Below are 13,697 nucleotides of genomic sequence, written 5' to 3'. Positions count from 1 at the left end.
AATGTAAATTTAATGAATCAATTCTCTATTACAACTTTATTCACCTCTGGCACCTGACTTCCAGCAGCACTTGGTGTTTGCAGCTAATACAAATTCAATGTATGGAGACCAGTGCTTGGGTTTTCCTTTAGCAAAGAGAGAACAAAGTGTGCAAAGTCTTCTGTGCTTTTCAAAAATTTGAGCTTTCATCTCTTTGCAACACAGTGACTTCATCTCTAGGGGAATGCTATGTACTTGTGAAACTCCCAGGGAAATGTAATCATAAGTTAATAAATAGATGTTAAACATGTGAAGCACCTCAGAGAAATATGCAAAACATTATCTCAACCAAAAAGTATAATTTTGGCAGACAAAACTCCTTTGTTTGCCTGAGTAGTGCCACTAGACTTCTAGATTAAGCCAACACTTGAAGGGTACCTTTTGTCCATTATTACTTGAAAAAGGTTCTTGGTTAGGGAAATTATGAGAGGAAGCAAAGTAGGAATATTCAGAAGAATGCTCAAATGGGTTAACTCCAGGTTTATGAACAATAACAGTGTGTGTGGTGCCCTACAAAGATGAGAGAAGTGAACAGCTTTTAGCTGAGGTTGGCCCTTGCCGGGCTCGGCAGCACTTTCAGCTGTGGCCCTGCGCCTTTGAAGGTGCCACGTCTACACTTACCACGGTCTGCTCTGCAGCTGCAGTGAAAGCTTGTCCCAGCTCAAATGCAGCACTGGGGATCAAAATTAACTATTCAGCCTAGTACAATAACCCCAGGCATATCCAAACTACTGATACCTTCCTTATGGTTGACATCTAAGCACAGTGGCTTCATCTTTTGTAAAAGGGCAGGGAAGACTCACTGGTAATATTGCATGGTTTAGAGGGCTATATAGGATGCTTTTTAAAGGCATAATAAATAAATAAGACACCTTTATTTGGGAATACTTTATTCTTGAAAGTGGACATTGAAGCTGTCCCTTTGGGTTTTCCAGGAATTATTTTTTGTTAATACTTTTTAAGACATTCATGTCACCATATTTAGTATCTTTTTAATGGGATAGATGACATGCAAGCACATTCATCTGAGAAGTCTGGTTTTCTCTTTGTTCGTGTCTTTTGCCCAGGCTAAAGTCATTTATACCAGAAAAGAACAACCAGAAGACTTTCGAATTTCATGTTGGTTTTATTTCAGTTTTATGCAGGGTTGTGCAACAGAATCAACATCATAGATCAGACAGTTGTGTAATGGTAGTGCCTTGAGATTCCTTCACTATCTTTCCCTTCATAAGAGCAGTTAATAAAAACCATTCCTCAATATCTTAAAATATATGGTACGCATTTGCAGATAAATCTGAGCATATCTCCACCTTCCTTCCTGCTTGCAGCACCTCTGTTCCCCACCAAAAGAAATACTCATCTGACAACTCTGCAAAGGAGTTACCACTCTCTCCGGCATTTTACTTGCTTCAAGATTTTTAATTAAAGTTTTAAATCTTTGTTATCCTTCATTCCATTTGGCAGGCTGAGTTATAACTGTGTCAGCCGTGCTTGTCAACTCCCCAGAGCCAGCCTAATGCACATTAGTCAACTCAGCTTCATACAAGGTCATGCAAAGCCTGCAAATTATCACTTTTGTGCTGGAGAGAATTTGTGGTTGTTTTTTAAAGCGTTCTCTTGGTCTGCAGTTATCTACAGTGGTGGAGGAGCAAGCGTGATACTATCCTGAGCAATTCATAAATGTGCCCTTCCTGTGGACTTGGCTCCTTGGCAGTGTGAAGCAAAGCCATCCAACTTTTTTTGTTGAGCTGGAAGCATTTCCTTGATGTTCTCCCAAGAATTTCCATTTATACTCATCCTGGGAGCGCTAGTTACTAACACTAACACCTGGTACTGTGTTTCTTTGGGTGGTGAGGTTTAAAGCATCCTGACCAGGCATGGCTTGTTCCAGTCCCACCCAGTCCTGCCTGTGACACGTGGTACTCAGGAGGTGTGCAAGACCATAGCTGAGTGTGGCTTTTCTCTCCCCTCTTCTTCAGCACTTCCCCTCACAGTAATATAAGCATTCACAAGGTAGGGGTTTCCTACCCCAGCTTTTGTGGCTGTTGGCCCCTACAACATCCCCGCATACCAGTTAGATCTGTACTGCACACACAGTTCAAACCTGAGCCCGTGCTTGAGGAAATCCAGTGCCTGGTCCCTCATCTCACATCTCCCTGCAACAAGGATATGCTGGGTACAACATGACAGACCCAGTCACATGCCATGTGGCATAGCCAGTGTCAGACAATTAATCCTAGGCAGCCATAGAATTCCACCGAACTTAAGAGGAAATTAAACTGTGCTGGGAGGGTTTATGTTTCTGACTATCCACAGCAATTGGGAAAAAGATGAGAGAACCTCATCCTTGTTTGCTTTTTTTAATAAGAGTCCCCTTTGCTTGGCTTCCAGAGCTCTCTGCCTCGATTACCACTTCAGCTGAGACAGCAGGAGAGAGGGATAAGAAATAATGTTGGTGGGAATTTTTAGATCATAAGCTATTTTCTCCCCAACTACAAGAACTGAGTTTTCAGCCAGAGATTCAGGCTTGTTTTGGCACACATGGCTTTGTGGATTAGTTCAGAAATTGGCTTTAAAAAACACCTGGAAGGGTGAGGAATGGTGGCACTATGGCTTTGGCACTGCAGAGCTGCAAGGAGCCATCCATCATGGGAAGGGATCTTCCAGCCATTTCAGGACCCAGTCCTTCTAGCAAGGCCCCACTATTAAAAATATTGCATTGTGCACCTAAGATAATCAAAACGTAGAACAGATGTTCATCCTGTCCTCTGCTCATTTTATTGCTTTTTAGTTTATGTCATGCCCAAATGAACTTTTTATTAGAGAGTTCTTAATCATGTTTGGACTCAAATGTCCTCGATCTCTGTTCCCTATTTTCTTTGAACGCCTGTTTTTAGAAAATAATCTTTCCCTGAAACACGTGGAAAGGGAGTGATTTGCAAAGCCTCAGATAGTGTAATTAAGAGCCAAGAGCAGCTGACCTAAAAAAGCAAGAGTGAAATATACAGTCAATTGTTAAACATAAATTACTCCGTAATTAAGTCGAATTGCCTCATAACAGAACTAGCTCTTTCCCTTGCTCATTACTTCTGCAAAAATCACACTGGGAAGAGTTTATACATGGCATATTCTTCCACTAAGCAGTTTACAATGCTGTGAAAGATAGTATCACAGCAAAAAAGGTTTATGTGGGCTTAGATTCAAGTGCTGGTCTCAGGAAAGCAATGCATTGAGTATGTCCATGTGAGGGGCCAGAGCCAGCTGGTGTTTCACTGCTGTGAAAGAGATATTTCCTCCCTCTCCACCCCAACCTCTCCCTGCCCCACTTGCAGTTCAATGCAAAAAGTGCCTGGTTACCTCAGCTCCGAGCACACCATCAATGACTAGAAGACCGTCAGGTTGGACATTCCTTAGCAGCCCAGTTGGCCAGACCTTCACAGCTGGCACAAAGCCTTCAGAATGAGAAGGGCTGCACATAGTTACAGCAGTTCAGGACCACAGAGGTCAAAGAGCCAGGAGAGCTACAGACAAGTAACAGAGAGTTAACAAGGACCTTCCTAGAGTTTGCCAAAGGAGTCACCTCTGCTCAGAGTGTAATGGTGGCCAGTGGTAACCAAAAAAGAAAACGGGCCAAGTTGCTGTTTGGTTTTCTTCAGATTTTGAGCAAGGGCAACAGAAATCACTGGTTCCCAGGTTAAATTGCCTTGGCTCACAAACTGTTTTTGGAGGACGGACTCCTGGGAGGAAAATGTGAATATAAACAAAATCAATTTACTGCTCTGCCAGGGTCTCCTCTGGGAGATGATAAAAGCTTTCAAATTCACTTCAATAGAGAAGAGACTGTAGCAGACATTCTCTCCTATTGACGGATTCAGCTTATATAAGCTATGTTTTGTTTTATAGCACTGTCTTTTTCTCGCTTTCTGGCTTCACTTTATGTGAGTGGAGCAATCACAGCCATTAAGTTACTGTGATCAGTACCCTTAACGTTTCAGGGAACAACACAGCCAGTCTGCCCCACGGCAGGAGAGAAATGTGGATTTAAAAGGCACTGGCATCTTCCACAGAGCAACCCCTTGGTCTGGATCCCTGTGGATGTCCATGCAAGGCAGTGGAGGCATCCTTTCGATGGTGATCTCAAGGGAAAATAGGTGTTATTTCTATTACAATTGAAAGATACTTTTTGTATATATATCTGCACTAACTTCACCAGTTCCAGTTAAATTACTCAATTTAATGTTCTTTGTATTTCACTAAGGTACTAATGGACCTTGCACCTGCTTGCGGAGTTTAGCTGAAAAAAAGTATCTTAAAATTAGTTAACAAGCTCCACAGTGGGAAAGGACTACATCCACTTTAAGAGCATGCTGACATGTGGTCCCCAGAAGACCATTTGGGGTGTTTTGGGGTGGAAGGATCCTCGGGAGGTCACCAAGTCCAACCTCTTTCCTCCTCAGAGCAGTGCTGTTGGCCAGCACTGGTTCAGATCAACCAGCACAGATATCTTGTGCCTTCATTTCTCAAGGACACTCCTCAATACTTCCTGGAGAGAGGAGGATGCTCTGCGGGGTTACTCACATCCACCATGTTCAAGCTGTGAGGTGTTTTCCTGAGGTGCGTCGAGTTAAGTGCTAAAGCTCAACATGCACCCATCTGGGAGATTTATAGAAATACTTTTTCTTTGTACACCTTTCCGGCCCTCGTTTCTGAGGTCTCTCTGAGTGCCCTCTGTAATATAAATGCTCATAGTCATTGCTCTTACTTTAAAGTCCATGTGAGCTGCTATGAAGTCAGCATTTCTCCACTCACTGCCTTCAGGTCCGGCTCACTTTAGGGGTGACATTCACACAGTCTTCATTAGTGCCTTGAATTTCTTCAATAAAATGACCGTAAGTAGCTTCAGAGAATCAACACACAACACCCATTTCTTTCACAGATACTAAACAGGGGTTATATTTTCCCCATCCCAGACCAGATAGTCATCCAAAGTCTTTTCAGCAATAGGGAAATCAATGAAATGGTCACTGTTCTATGTCCCTGGGATGTAAAATAATGGTCTATGTGCAAAGTAACTATAAATTATGTCATTCGGGAGGTGGGAGCCTCAGCCTCAAATTCCTTTCACTCCTGCCACAGACTTGGAGCCTGCACACCCCTCTTAAGACACCCCAGGTACTCACATTTGGGGCTGGGGGTACTTGGCTGCTTGAGGTTGCTGCATGGCCCACAGTGGTGAGCCACCCTGGAGCTCGGCATGTACCAGACCCTATTCCTAGAGAGGGCCATAAAGCTTTCACCATGTTCAGCAGCAACCAACCATATCACACATTGCACAAACTTGTGTTAGGGCTCAGAAAAGCTGAAAGAGTTCAAAAAGCACTGGTTACTGTTCTCCCAAGGTGCCATCCAAAAAGAAGAAAATCCTTATGACACCCATGTTTATCTACAGTACTTAAAGTTAACAACTGAAAGAAAGAGAAGTAAAAGTTTAGCAAATGTATTGATTTCTGACACAAGCGTTGCAAAATCCCTATCATAGTAAATCACTATCTGCCAGCTTCTTGTATGATTTGAAGGATTAAATCAGCCTTTTCTAGATCCTGAACTAAAATGTTAATTTCAGATAAATGCAGACAAGAAAATTAATCTCTTACGTGCTCCTCTGCTGTTCAGTCTTACACATACAGAACCAAATGGTACCACTAACAAGATCAGAAATGACAATGCATTCCTTAAAATGTGGAGCTGGTGTCACTTCAACATGAAGTGGCTGTCCTGATGCATTGCCCTGTATCCCAGGTAATGCCTACCGAGGCTTTCTCTCTGCTTTGTTTCAGAACCACGACCGCACGTGTATCGCGTGCAGAATCATCTACCGCTCGGACGAGCACCACCCACCCATCCTGCCCCCCAAGGCAGACTTGACCATCGGGCTGCACGGAGAGTGGGTGAGCCAGCGCTGTGAGGTGCGCCCAGAGGTGCTCTTCCTGACTCGGCACTTCATCTTCCACGACAACAACAACACTTGGGAGGGCCACTACTACCACTACTCTGACCCCATCTGCAAGCACCCCACCTTCACCATCTATGCCAAGGGACGCTACAGCCGGGGAGTCCACTCGTCCAAAGTCATGGGTGGCACAGAGTTTGTGTTCAAAGGTAGAGTGGCTTGATACAACGTGGGGGGGAGGTAGTTATGGACCAGAGCAGAGTTTGCTCGTAACAGCTTGGTTGATGATGATTTCATTCTGGGATTTTCAGGAGTTTGTCATTTCTTGGGAAGTTTGCAGGCATTGTGTGAATGCCCAGCCAAACTATAGAGCTGCGTGGCATGTCACACCACTGAAGCCATACTCATTTGAGGCAGAGGTCTTTAAGTACACACAAGAAAATAAGACTTCACATTACTAAGTGGAGTCCAGTGGCCAGACTTCAAGCCTTTAAGAGAAGTGGTTAGATCTGTATCCTAGGGCTCCCTCAGTAGAGGGAAAAAAGCATCTTCGGAAGGCATTTCAGATCTGAAGCGGTATAAATAATTTTCTGTGGAAGGCAGGTGAAGCAGCATGCATTTTTTCATATTCTCTCAAGGGGCCCTCAAGCAAATAAGGGTGTCCCTAAAGACAACTCTGATTAAAGCTGCCCGAGCAAAGACAAGATGTATCCAACCCAAACCCGTCGGATACTTTGGAAAGCAGCTCTCGGTGGTGACTCCACCCGGGTCCCTGCAGCTGAGAAGCCTTCCTGTGCAAACAGCCCCATGGCACCCTGCTTAAAAAGAGCTCAGAGGCCTGAACCACTCACATGAACAAACATCTCCAAAACACAAAATCCCACCATGGCACCAGCCCCAGTGGAGCCTGTGGTAGCCTCAAGCCCTCTCTAGGCTCTTCTCCTCCTTATTTCCATTACCACATGAGTAACCAATAAAGCATCTTGCATGGGTCTGATTTAGAAAAGCATCTGACTAGAAGAAATAATTTACTAATCTGAGATTTTTGTAGGGGGTGGGAGATACCCTTGCCTGTCAGAATTTTGGCTCTATAGAGCTGCATGTGCAGCATGTCCCAGCTAGCTCCTGGGGTGAAGTCCAGTTTTTGCTTGCATTTCTGGTTTATGCTGTGCCAACTTACCTTACAGATCAAGGTGACTAATTCAGTTTAGGTAAAACTTTCAGATTCAATTTCTATAAATTACCTTTTACACCAGCTAGAGTAAATAATGAGAACTGTAGAGCCATTGAGTCAATGGCTGTTTATAAAAGCTCGGGAAAAGCTCCCAACAAATCTTACTATAAAGTGATCTGCAAGAAAATTTGGGATTTTGGTATGTTGGGAGGCATAAGGGCTGGTTATTTGCTTCTGTTTTGGTCAGCACCAATCCATTCAGATCCCCTTTTCTTGATATACAGTGTCAAACACACACCAGGAAAAATCTCTATTCAGCTTCTGCAAGCTCATTCATTTTGGGTTTTCCCAACTTTTTTAACTTGGCTGGAAAATGAAACTTTATGTTCCTTAAACTCCTTTGAAATACTGGCAGATTAGAACTGAAAAAGCAGCAGCAATTCTACATTTGATACTGCAAGCTGCAGCCAATGTTTAGAGATGAGGAAAAACATCTCTTTGTAGGTCAGCTGTATTTTACAATTCATGCAAAAAAGGACAGGTAGTACAGGATGATAGTGCAGCTGTGGTGTTTCCCAAATTTCCCAGTCGGAACAAAATATTTTATTAGGTTTACAGAGTAGCAAACGTTAAGAAATGATGAAAAATATGTGATAAATACTCCACTTACGGATCAATACAGGTGGTAATAAAACATGAGTAAAGTTTTATTGTTTCCTCTTTTCCCTATCTCCTAGTATAACCAACCAGGCTTTATCTGTAAAGGATTGTCTGGAATTTATGAAAAGCTCTGCTTAATCTCTGGCTGAGATACGTGGCCATCAGGTTTTCTTCAACTGAGTTGGAGGGGGGTTGTTCTGCACAAAAAGCAATTTCAATTTACATCAAAGACGTAAAATGATGCTCGTAGATTTGCTGACCACACCTGTAATGTGAAAAATTAATTTAAGAAGGAACAAGGGGAGACAATTTTGATTTAACAGGTGTGCCCCAATCTTCATGTTGGCTTTGCTTTTGTCTTTTTCCTCTGCTCATAGTTCTTCTCTTCCTCTCTCACAGTGAATCACATGAAGGTCACTCCCATGGACATATCCACAGCCTCGCTGCTGAACGTCTTTAATGGGAATGACCCTCGGCATCCGCCTACCTCACACTGAGTATGAAATCTTCAAGATGGAGCAGGATGCCCGGGGCAGGTACCTGCTGTACAATGGTCAGAGACCGAGCGACGGCTCCAGCCCCGACCGACCCGAGAAAAGAGCCACTTCCTACCAGATGCCTTTAATTCAGTGCGCCTCATCAGTCCTCAGATCTGAAGAGTCACCAGAGGAGAATAAAATCAGGCTGTATAGCAGCAGGGCAGCAGAAAAATATCTCAGCGCCCCAGCTCTTGCTTTGTTGTTTATTTGTACTGTGTCATATTGGGACATTCTCAGCTAGAAGCGAGGAAAACTTATTTTTCATGACTACAAAGCCAGGATTCCACCAGACTGGGGGTTGTTTTTCTTCAGAGAGAAAGGGACATTTATTTTCTTGATGCACTTGAATGCCTGAGAACTGTTGTTCTTTTCCTTACTTCCCTCTTCCTCCTTGAATTGCAACGGCACTCGTTTGATGTTTGTGCTTTGAACTTCATCCAGTCTGATCCCTGGCCTGACACGACTGCACAAAAGTAATTGCACTTTAGGACTGCAGACTTCTGGGGGGAGGGAGGGAGTCTCCTTTTATTTTTTTTTTTTTTTAACTGCTGGGATGAACTTTATGATCCTGCTTCAGTCATCTCTGCCATCTTGCTGTTGTGGTACTCTTATCCCCAAAGCCCAGTTTCTCATCAGAATTTAGCTCTGGGGAAGGGCTCGGTATTGTGCCAGTACTGTGATAGCAGCTTCCCCCTCTGACTTCACAGCTCTGATGTAGATATGTATATAAGGAGGAAATCCACAAAGATTTATCTTGCCATTATCTCACAGCTCATAATACAAAAAGAACCAGAAAATCAACAGCCCTCTGTTCAAAAAGTGCTAAATGGTTGGTACCCCTAATTAAAAAAAAAATACTCCAAGTAATTTAAGCTATTTTTGCAATCATTAAGTTCTAAAAATAACCAGTGGTTTAGTATTTTCTCATTCAATTAACTTAGCTATGTAATTGCTTCGAGGCCTCCCTTTGTATCTAGCGAGTAGTTACAGCCAAGCCCCCTCAAAGCCAGCCAGCAGCAGCAATTTTCCTGTCAGATGCATAGAGTGCAGGTAAGCTGCCAATACAAGGCTGCAGGAAAGACTTCTCTTTCCATATTCTGGAGACCTTACACACTCCACGTGCAGTACTTGTGTCAGAGTAAAGCAAGTGTTCTGCAGCCCTATTTAGCAGCATCTTTTTAGTCATGTGACCTCATTTAAGAACAGAAAAGGGTTACAGGAGCAAGCACACCGTGGTACCTGGTAGAGCAAGAAAGCAGCTGGAAACAGACCCACAGACAGAGAGCCACCAGCCCAGTCTTACAGAGAGAGGAGCAAGAGATGTACTAATGGGACTACATCCTTCCTTTTCTCCTTGCTGAACTGTCCCAGCACATGCCACGGTTTCATAGAGCTTAAATCAGCACTGGTTTGGGGACACACTGCTGAGAAGGTGGATAGATAAAACGCTCAGACGACATTTGTCAACTAGAGCCTGCCCTGGAAACTCTCAGGTTTCCCTCAGTGGTGAATACAGCCTTTTGTGCACTGATGCAAATCAGAGCAGACTCTGGAAGCAGTAGGGGAGATGTTTAAGGCCAGCAAGGAGCTAGAAGTTCATAGATGAACCATGCTCCCCTGCTTTAATAGGGAGTGAACTGAGGGCATAGCTTAACCTTGCAGTGTTTGGGCTGTGACTTTTACTTATGTACAGATGTTTTGGCTCGCAGGAAAAGCAGGAACATCTGTAAGAAACATAAGAAGTAAGGTTGTAGCATTTCTTCACAGTATAAGCAGCTGCTAGCTGCCCAGCCCACTACTATGTCAGAAAAAGAACCTTTGATATATTATTTTCAGTATCCTAGGAAAGTATGTTTTGAATGAAGGTCTTTCAACTTTACATGGTGAGTCTTCATACTGACTACTATAGCAAAAGCATTCCTTGAAAACATGGATGTGAATTTCCTCAGAGTTGGAACAGAATCAGTTCACCTAGTTTTGAGACAGCAGGAAGACAGAGGGAAGGAGCAGTATCATAGACTCGCTGCTGAGCCAGACCACATCTTTCATATTTTTTCCTCAGGTAAATGAAAAGTCACAGAAAACTCTTACTTAAGAGTCAGGAATGGAGCTCAGGTTGGCTCAATAGTCACCAGAGAAAGTGTTTATCCATCCATCTGATGTCAGATTCTCTTTCAGCCTGTTGGAAGGATCTGAAAGCCAACTCACTGTGGTGAATTGAGCCCTATGAACAACAGCTGTTCTGGTCAGCATTTCTTGATGGTTTTCTGTTCCACACAGTCAAACTTACTTGAAGAGCCAGTTCTGTATCAGTTGCTGGTAGGGGGCACAGTTTTAACTAGAGGGTCAAAAAGGAGACAGGATGCCTCTGACAGAGTAGTTACGAACCAGCATGGAGTTTGGTTTTCTCTAGATTGAGTTTTGTAGTCAGCAGAGTGACAACAGCATATCTCTAACTGGGTTACTGAGCTGTTGCAGTCAAACATATCCCTTAAGTACCTGCTTCATTTCTGACTTCTATTTGACATCTAGCAGCATGAGTGAATTCAGACTAGTTTTTCTTTAAGAGGATGGGTATTGTGTGACATTTCTTAGATCACACAAGACAAGCTGCTTTCACCACCATCAACCATTCCCATGTGGTCCTATCTCTGAAAAAATATCCATGGTTAGGAGTTGTCAGACCATGTCCCTTGCCTGTGCAAGTGCCACACACAGCTCGATCCCAGCTGAAATCTGCACATGCTTGTGATGCAGGATGGAAGTAAAGACCAAAGGAACTGTTCCACAGCACGATTTTCAATATTCATCAGGGCAATCATTTACAGTTTATTAGTGCTTTGTGGCTCCTCTGTAAAGTGCCTAATGTCAAAAAGGTTGTAACAGTTTCAAGAGAAAGATCTGTCTAGTTATAACCTCTAAAAGCACATTCATGTCTCAGATGTTTTGAATCACAGACTTGCAAAGGTCCAGGTTTTCCAAAGCTGATGGTTAGACTACATGAAAATGTGGATCACTGTACAAATTGTACAATAAATGCTCTTTTTTTCCCTGTCATTTAAAAACACTTTAAAAGGAAATATTTTTTTGAAAGTCTTCACAGTGCATTATATGAAATCTGATTGGGGACTTCTGTAGTTTATTTGTAGTGTTGACCAGAAATACAATTTTATGATCTGGGTTCTTAGCATATGCTGCACCAGTTTCCCTCCACATGCCTATATATTTTTTATTTTTCTTTTAGCCAATACAAGTCAAGTTGGACAAAGCTGTAAGACTTCAGAGTGCATAGTTTATATGCTAGTCCATATTTTCTGTGAGGCTTCTCCTTGCTTGCAGGCACAGAACGAGCTAAGCTTACCCCCTCTTTTGGTTTCATCATGCACTAAATTAACTGCTGCACAGCCCCACATACATATGTGACACAATATATTCCATTCATTTTATTTCTCCAGCCTGACCTCATGAGCTGGCAGCCCTGGCTGCTAAAGAAGTTAAGCTGCAAGTGGTTTAGCAGTGGAAGACCTGCAAACTGGGTGATTTGTTCCTTGCTGAAATGCAGAAGGTTTAAAAAAAAATGAATCTATTAATGTTGTTATCTTCAGCAGCTGCCAGTGTTGCCAAGACAGGTGAAAGCTTTTCCCTCAGTAATATCCTACTCAATGATCCACCTGACAGAAGAAATAGCGACCTAAAGAAATTCTTAGGCTAATTGTTTTAACAGGCCTTATTCAAGAAATAGGACAAAAGGGATCAGAAAAGTCAAAACAAGTGTTCTTGCTCTGTTTGTATACCATTTACATATTGTGCCCACTGCCCTGGGGTAGAATGTCATTTCTATGAACAGAAGTCTGTATTTAGGATATAATGTCAGTCTTGCTTGAGTCGGAGCATGCTTGCCTAAAGTGCAGGATTTTAAAAGAAAAAAAAACTTTTTATTTTTGTAAAGTTATAGAAGATATTTTTCTTCTCAACTATGTTCCAGATGAAACTGCTGGGGAAGTTTAAGCACTTGTTAAACTATTGATTGAAATAAAAAAAGCCTAACTGAAAAATTAAGGATTTCTTTGTCTTCATGTTAGAAAGTCAACAGAACAGAAAACTAAGTGTAAAAAAAAAATGTTGGGTGTCTTGGAAAGAAACAGCCATAAACCTGACTGTTGAGTAACTTATGCACAGCAAAGCTCATTTTTTACTACATACACAAGAGAACATCTTTTGTTTCAGAACACATTTGTCGCTACAAACAGCTCTGAGGGACACAGATATGGGATTTGGGGTTCACAGCACATCTTCAGGTTTTCTGAATAAAATCATGGCTGGAGATGCCCAGTGAGTAATGACGGTGTTCGCTTGCAAGGAGAGTGTGGTCAGAGCAGCTGTGTCAGGACAAAGGGTATGGTTCAACAGAAAACAAGTATTTTTCATAAGTGAGATGTAGGCAAACAAACCAGTATTGCTGCTCTGCTATTGCATCCCAGTTGCTTTAAGGGCTACAGCCTGGGGCAAGGAGCAGGGAGGGATTAGAAAGGACACTTCTTAAAAAGAAAGAAAAACCTGAAACAAACTGTGTAGAGAAAGCAAGACACAGGATAACAAAAGTATCTTTGCTCAGTGCTCTGCCATTTCACTCCTGCTTCACTCACAGAAAGAGGTGAAATGCAGTCATTGAGCCTTCCATCTCCACCATCAAAAGCTCTGGAGTTGACCAGTTCCTGAATTTTCCTAGTGACTCAGGAGATCCCTGAAAGATGAGTTCTGTTTTCAGGAAGTATGCCCTAAATTACAAGGTACTCCAAGAGCAGTAGCCACAGCCTGTGAAGCAGCCTCCCTTCCTCACAAAGCGGTGAGAATGGATGAGTTCAGGCAATTTATTGCAAAATTCTGCAAGATTCTACTTGGCATAATTTACTCGGTCCTGACCCAACAGGGAAGGACAGGTAATAAAAACCAGCACCACTCATTCTGGTTCATTCAGTTCATTAATTTTCTGTACCTTTTCCACTTTCTATAAGTATTTTTGTCCTTTCAGTCTTCTCCTCTAGTGCAATCACTTTGGATTTTTTTCACTGCCATTTGCTACCAGCAATAAATAATAATAAGGAGCTCCACTTTTGAATCAGGCAGAGACAAACACAGCTTTGAGGAATCATACCATGGGTGCCCTTAATAGCCAAGACAGAAGTGCTATTGGCCTGAGCAATTATTTATCAGACACCCTCTGATCATCCACCTTCACAAGTCTGTTCCAGGGTATAGGACCAGTCTGTGGGATGGATTCTAGCTAAGGTAGTACCAAGGCCTGAGGACAGAAATTAATTCCTGCGTGTCATCC

The 13,697-nt window shown here is 42.7% G+C and overlaps 1 protein-coding gene across 1 annotated transcript in view; it reads left to right on the top strand.

The window, feature by feature from the left end:
* Nucleotides 1-12,421, top strand: part of APCDD1 (APC down-regulated 1) — a gene marked incomplete at its 5' end in the record, with an annotated part of 18,284 nt that extends 5,863 nt beyond the window's left edge. The window contains 2 exons of the mRNA XM_017729435.1: nucleotides 5,877-6,198; nucleotides 8,223-12,421. Of these exons, the coding sequence (XP_017584924.1) occupies nucleotides 5,877-6,198; nucleotides 8,223-8,320 (420 nt within the window). The remainder of the gene's footprint in view (nucleotides 1-5,876; nucleotides 6,199-8,222) is intronic.
* Nucleotides 12,422-13,697: the final 1,276 nt, after the last annotated feature.

The sequence above is a fragment of the Corvus brachyrhynchos genome, unplaced genomic scaffold (assembly GCF_000691975.1).
Source record: "Corvus brachyrhynchos isolate BGI_N302 unplaced genomic scaffold, ASM69197v1 scaffold331, whole genome shotgun sequence".
NCBI lineage: Eukaryota > Metazoa > Chordata > Aves > Passeriformes > Corvidae > Corvus > Corvus brachyrhynchos.
The sequence above is the reverse complement of the archived record's forward strand: the minus strand, read 5'-3'. Positions and strand labels throughout refer to the sequence as shown.